A 6,155-nucleotide genomic window follows, 5' to 3' on the forward strand; every position below is an offset into this window, starting at 1 on the left:
CTTGGTGTAGCTTGGAATGGCTGAACAGCTAACGCTGGTCTTTTTTTTTTTTTTTTTTTTTTTTTTAAATTGGTCGGGTAGCTATGGTGAGCTAGTATGACCTGGCTAGTGTGGTGGCTAGCTCTTGTGGTACTTGGCTTGGTGACCATGTGTAGCAAGGACAGTTAGCTTGGTCAGCTAACTGTTGTGCTAGGTGTGTGGTGGCAGCTAACACACTCTCCAATCTGGCTCTGTAGTGAAGAACAGGCAACCGGAAAAGCGAGCCGTACTAGCACCTGGTGACCAAGGTATTAGCTTGCTCGAGTGGAAAGTTAAGCAGGCACTAACGCTGACAGTCAGGAGAAATGAGGTTTCTAAGAAGCGAGAAGAGGAAATTGAATGACGGGTGACGCTGCGTCACACCCTTTTATAGGGGGGAGGGTGGCACCTCCCTGGCGCAAGCGTCACAAGTGCCAGCCAATGCTGGCTGGAGTAATGCCATAGAGGCTTCTGAGGACAACGCTGAGAGAGTTTTCCCCATAATGAGAAACCGAAACGAATGTTTGAAAGAGAACTTCCACAGAGTGGCCGTAAACGCAGTGATGTGAAAAAATGTCAGCCACCTTCCTGAGATCTTTTTTTTTTGCATTTTTGTCACACTTACATGTTTCAAATCATCAAAAAAATGTAATGTTAGACAAAGAAAAAAAGGGCATTTTGAATAAATACAAAATAGTTTTTAATTGATGATTTCATTAGATTGAAATCCACAGCGATGTGAAAGACTCATTGTGAAAGAAAGACTTCTCGCAAATGCTTGATTGCAGTTCTTGTTGTCGAGGGTGACGCAACCAGTTTTTAGCTTTCCTTTTTCACATAGCGCCACGTATGTTTGGATAGCTTTTGTCTCTTAATAAATTAAATCATCACTTTACTCGAGTTATCTTTGTCTATCATTATAATTTGTTTCACAGTATGAAACATGTAAGTGTGTAAAATATGTTTTTAAAGAAAAAAAAAAAACCTTTTTCACAGCACTTTAAAGGTGTAGTGGGCCAACATCCCTCCTGAGATGGGTGGAAGCCTGGTGACCAACAAACAAACGTCTTACCATTGTGCTTGGCAACAAGGATTTCTCCACCAAGCCCTAAGTCATATTTTGCTTGGAGATCAAATACTTATTTTACTCTGTGACATAAAAATCTGTTTACATTTTTTATGTAATTTGTGTTTTTTCATTATTTCTGGCTGATTTTCTGTCTCTCTCCATTAAAATGAAACTACCATAAAACTGAGAGAATGTTCATTTCTTTGTAACTGAGCATACTTACAAATTCAGCAGGGGTCAAATAATTATTTCCCACACTTTATCTGTATTTTAGCATATATATTATTACTCTTTGAACCCACTGGTTTGATTGGATAATCTTAACCAAAGGTCCACTTCGTAACTCTCTTATAACTCAGTCTTATGGTTTCCAGTGGGTTCTGGCCCACTGAATCACTTTGCATTTTTGAGACATGTGCTGTAGCCACTGTAGTTTACCGTAATGGTAATAAAAGGACCTCAGGTGAGACTTTTCCCGTAAAAACTGCTTCCAGAGTCAAGAGGAGTTTCCCCCCCCCCTAACTTTCAGGGCAGAAATCTCTACCTGCCACTCCAATTTGGTGAGTTGCAAAACCTGGAAGTCTGCTCTCCCCCTCTCCCAGCCAAAGAGCCAGCATGGCGTAGTCGTTTCTGGCATGATGGAAGGTGAAGCCGTGAGCCGAAGCGGCGGCAGCACATCGACTCAGCGAGATGGGTACTCGAAGCCACACTGCTGCCTTCCCCTCTGCTTTCCACTGGGCTAAAGAATCTGCAGAGTTCAGATACAGTTTAATTTTGTATCTCCCATAAACTATAAAGTACATAAAGAAACAGTTAATATGTTGCAGAAGTGACATAATAAAAAGTGAAAAGCTTTTAAAAGGCATTTGCACCTAATTGAATTGTGAAGACAATCTCAAGAGAGAGATGTGAAAAGATAAAGAGAGAATGACAAACAGCAGACACGTTTCTGGTGGAAGTAGCTTTCATGTGAGTAGAGTTTAAAGATGGACAACTGAAAAACAGCTAACTGGATTAAAGCAGCCACAAAAATAGATAAGGGACATTTTTAATTGCTCACTGAGAGTTTTCATTTTACATTTAAGTAAGATAGCGAGTGCTGGCTCAATGAAAGGGAGAGCTGAAAAAAATAAAGAAGAACCATATGAAAACATGTAAACCCCCGAAGATGAACTTTCAGTAATTGCAATGTAATAACAATAGTATCAATGTTTTAAAAGTAATATTGCTTTTGCTCGGAGAAACAACACAGAACATATTTTAAAAACATTTTATACCCCAGACATGCTCCCTTGGCTTAGATGCTATGAGCAATTTAACATTAAATATAATACCTTATGTACAAACAGTACCGGCCTATTATAGATAACTGTCAGACCACTAGTTAAGACAGGTTGATGATTTAAGAGCTTTTGGGGAAAACAGGATGCGCGCATTGCCTTCCCTCTCCTCCTACACAGCAGCCAGAGTTCAGGGCGACAAACCTTGCAGTAAACCGCTGAATGAGCTCTCGCTGATGTCACCCGGCAGTCCGACCTCAGCCAGGTTCACTGTCACTCCACCGAATCGGTCCACTTTCCCCGTTAAAGCGCTGACCCCGTGGACTTGCTGAAGCTGTGAACAAGTTAAAGTGCAGGAAAAGGCACGGGTAGCTGTGCGTACGGGAAGAGACATGTTATTACAAAAGCGGCCTCTCGCCAACGGCAAAAGTCTGGCAACAAAGGCACAGCCAGCCATATTACCGTAACACGATAAGTAACCGAATAAAAGCAGAATATATTCAGCTGACAGCCGGTAAACGAGCTGTCTAGTACAGTTGCGTAAACGTCCGTGCAGGAAATTGCATAAATACCGTAATGAACCACTAAAACAGCCCTGACACGTGAACCAAACTCTTTTCGCATTTCTTTTAGATTACTTTAGCTTGGAACGCATGGGTATTGTGTTAAAATTGGCCAAAGAATATGCCAATTAACCCATGTAATTCTGTAAGTGATCGGCTTTTTTGGCTACAAGCTATTGTTAACTATTGTTAGCCCTTGTTTTGCATTCTCTAACGTGCCATCTGCTGTTCATTAGCTATCAAAAAATCCGGAGCTTCTTGGCTGTTTAGTAGAGCTATGCCGAATTTAAGAATGCATCCAAGCAGTAAGAGCAATAATTTTATTTCTTTCATTTTGTGATTCTACTAGCTTGTAAAATCAAATACGTAAAAGTAAAGAATTTTCCAGCGAAATTTCGCATTGCATTCTCTCGACCTCTACAATCTTATAGAAACGTTTTCTACGAGAGGTTAATATTTTTCAGGTATTATTTTTATTTTTGTAATATGTTATATACATATATATTTTAAATACCACACACAAGTGTTTTAGAATTAAACAAATACAAAGTGCTGCTGCCAACTGCCAGGAAGCGCTCGTATATATGTGGATTTACGGTAAATGAAGGCGGGACTAAACGCTAACCAGGAAGTTTACGACACCGCTTGATGTTTACACATGTTTCTGCTTTCACGTGGAGAAGCTTTTTGCAATTATCATGTCTTCAAAGAAAAATAAAAGCAAAACAAAAAAAGCGAGTGAAGGAGATAGCTCCTTCTCATTGAAAGAGGGCCTAAATGACTCTTCAAGCCTGCAAACATCTCGCACCGACGGAGGAAGCTGCAAAAGTTTGAACTGCAACTCTTTCACTGTCATCGACTTCATTGAAAAAGGTAAGAAGACGAGACATGAGTCTAAACATTTAACAGGCTGTATTATATAAATCAGGTATAACCCCCATGCAAACGAAGCTACCTGTACTATGAAGATGGAAGTCCCAGCATGGCGCTTGCTGCACTCACAGGACCAGTACTCACTGATGCTGCTGGTCCATTTGTTTTTCTCCAGAGTCGTTTTCTGAGCTTTGTGCCTTTATTCTTTTCATTTGTTTGCAGCATTTGTTTGTGAACTTGTTTGCATTGTTTAGATTTGCATTTGTGGCTCTTTTTCTTTATATTCACTGGTCATCCATTTCCCAACACCCTCCAGAACAGTCCAGCTGCTTTAACAAATCTAATAAAAACATAGTTCTTACTTAACCTCTTATCCCAATTCCTGCATTTTTCTAATCACTTACCTCGTTTTGTCTCTTCCTTCTTTCTGCGTGAGGTAAGAGTGTGCTGAAATTTCTCTGCTGCTGGGAAGTTTATTCCAGTCAGCGGGAAAGGAGGCTCCAGCAAATTGCTGAACCTCAAATTCAGGAGGAGCAATGCCTTGACCAGCACTCTGTGTGCACTTTCTAGACTTAGAGAAGGCTTATGTACATTAGGTGCCTAGAGGCACCTGATGTACTGCAGGAGGATGGGGTCCAAGACCTTCTGTTATGGGCAATTGGGTCCTTCTGTAACCAAAATGAGAGGCGTGTCCTTATCCTTGACACAAACTCAAGCACATTTTCAGTGGGTGTGACTCTGCCTGGTTTGCCACGTGTCTCCAATCCTGTTTTCATGGACAGGAATTTAAGGCATGGCTAGGCTGAGGAGGGCATCCACTTTGGGAAACTCAGAACAGCACTTCTGTTTTTAGCGGATGATGTGGTTCTGTTGGTTCTTTGGGGCATGACCTCCAGTATGCACTGTTTTTCTGAACGTTTCTCCCACTGAAAACGCTACGCCCAGATAAACAGAGTCAACTTTTTGGGGTATAGCTGCTAAAACTTTTTCACAGAAACCCTGGTAGCTTGGAACTTGCTCTTAAGTCTAACACACTATAATTATTACTGGGCTCTTTCTATTTTGAAGATTTGATAAAGCTTATAATGAGCGCTGTATTTGATGACTCATAACAATCCCTTAGTTATACTGCTATAGACTCAGTCTACTGTAGGACAGATACACTGAGAACTCCTCCATTCCCATCTATCTCTCACTTTTTCCCCCTTTATGTATTTTTATGGCACTGTTTTATGCCATTTACTTTTATTTTTGTTTGTTGACTGTGCCTATAATCTTCTGTTTTGTCATGTCTTTCTTCTCATCTCCCAGTCGATTATGGCAGATGGTTGCCTCAGAGTTTATATTATAATACAGAGCACCTCGTGCTTTGTGCTACTAACACATTTTTATTCTCTAATCAACGTGTCAGGTGGGCTTGTAGCCTTATATCAGTTCAACTCCTCATATCTGTGTTACATAACAAAATACTTTTGCCAGCATTGATTACGTAGAGAAACAAAACTTTACACATCTGCTTTGATCCCTGCAGTCATTGCACTGCTAAATGCAGGTAGCACCAGACAGTGCACTTTATGCATGCATTGTGCTTTTTGAGTGAGTGGGTGGGTTTACAGATGTAGGAGAAACTTGCCATGATCTTATCTCTCTTTTTTTTTTTTAGTTCTCTGTTTTTCATTTATTTGTTGACATGTTTTTGAATCTAAACTAAAACACTGTTGTAACATCTGGTTTTCACTCTGAATCTTTCATCTGCACAAAAAATTAAGCCATGAAAAAAACCTTAAGCTTGGCTATTAGCGAGGAGAAACAACCTGGAAAGTACAAATCTGTCTTTTAGAGCTGAAAGTCATCATGAAATTATGAAAACACTGTTACCAAAAATCCCTACCAGTAACAAACTAGTGCATCGTCAAATCAGGTAAACAGTGTTTCAGGTCAAACCCACTTTAATACTGTGTCAGCACCACCCAGCAATCAAATGCTTTTTATTTAGTTACCTTTCACTGAGGTAATCTAGTTCATGTATGAAATTTGGGAAAGTGGTTTGTCTTGTTTAGGCTCATGAAAAAATGTCCTGCTGAACACAAAAAGAAGTTTAGTACATTCAAGTTATGCAAGAACCATGAGGTGAAACGTAATGCTATTATTTTTTGCTTTGGGAACATATGCAGCAGTTCCATCATTTCTAAAAGCTTTTCTTGAATTATTTATTTTTATTTTTTATTTTTATTTAATTTGCTTCACAGCTGATGACAAAACACCCAAAAGCTGCAGATCAACTTTAGCCCAACTCAGCCTCAACTCAATGAAATCAGCCAGCGCATGCATCGGGAGGCCCGTGCTGCTGAC

At 40.1% G+C, this 6,155-nt stretch overlaps 1 protein-coding gene across 2 annotated transcripts in view; it reads right to left on the reverse strand.

The window, feature by feature from the left end:
• The window catches only part of nudt6 (nudix (nucleoside diphosphate linked moiety X)-type motif 6), a 16,983-nt gene extending 14,075 nt beyond the window's left edge, over positions 1-2,908 (reverse strand). Inside the window, exons 1-2 of one of the 2 annotated variants that reach the window (XM_013909171.1) lie at positions 2,572-2,908; positions 1,632-1,835 (exon numbers count right to left, since the gene is read on the reverse strand). In XM_013909171.1, coding sequence (XP_013764625.1) covers positions 1,632-1,835; positions 2,572-2,824 — 457 coding nt within the window. In that variant the 5' untranslated portion in view covers positions 2,825-2,908. Of the gene's footprint in view, positions 1-1,631; positions 1,836-2,571 lie in introns of those variants that run through there. The other variant, XM_005726555.1, reaches the window with a different exon arrangement.
• Between the last annotated feature and the right edge of the window lie 3,247 nt (positions 2,909-6,155).

Source organism: Pundamilia nyererei, unplaced genomic scaffold (genome assembly GCF_000239375.1).
Source record: "Pundamilia nyererei isolate P.nyererei 1_Seehausen unplaced genomic scaffold, PunNye1.0 scaffold00020, whole genome shotgun sequence".
Taxonomy (NCBI): domain Eukaryota; kingdom Metazoa; phylum Chordata; class Actinopteri; order Cichliformes; family Cichlidae; genus Pundamilia; species Pundamilia nyererei.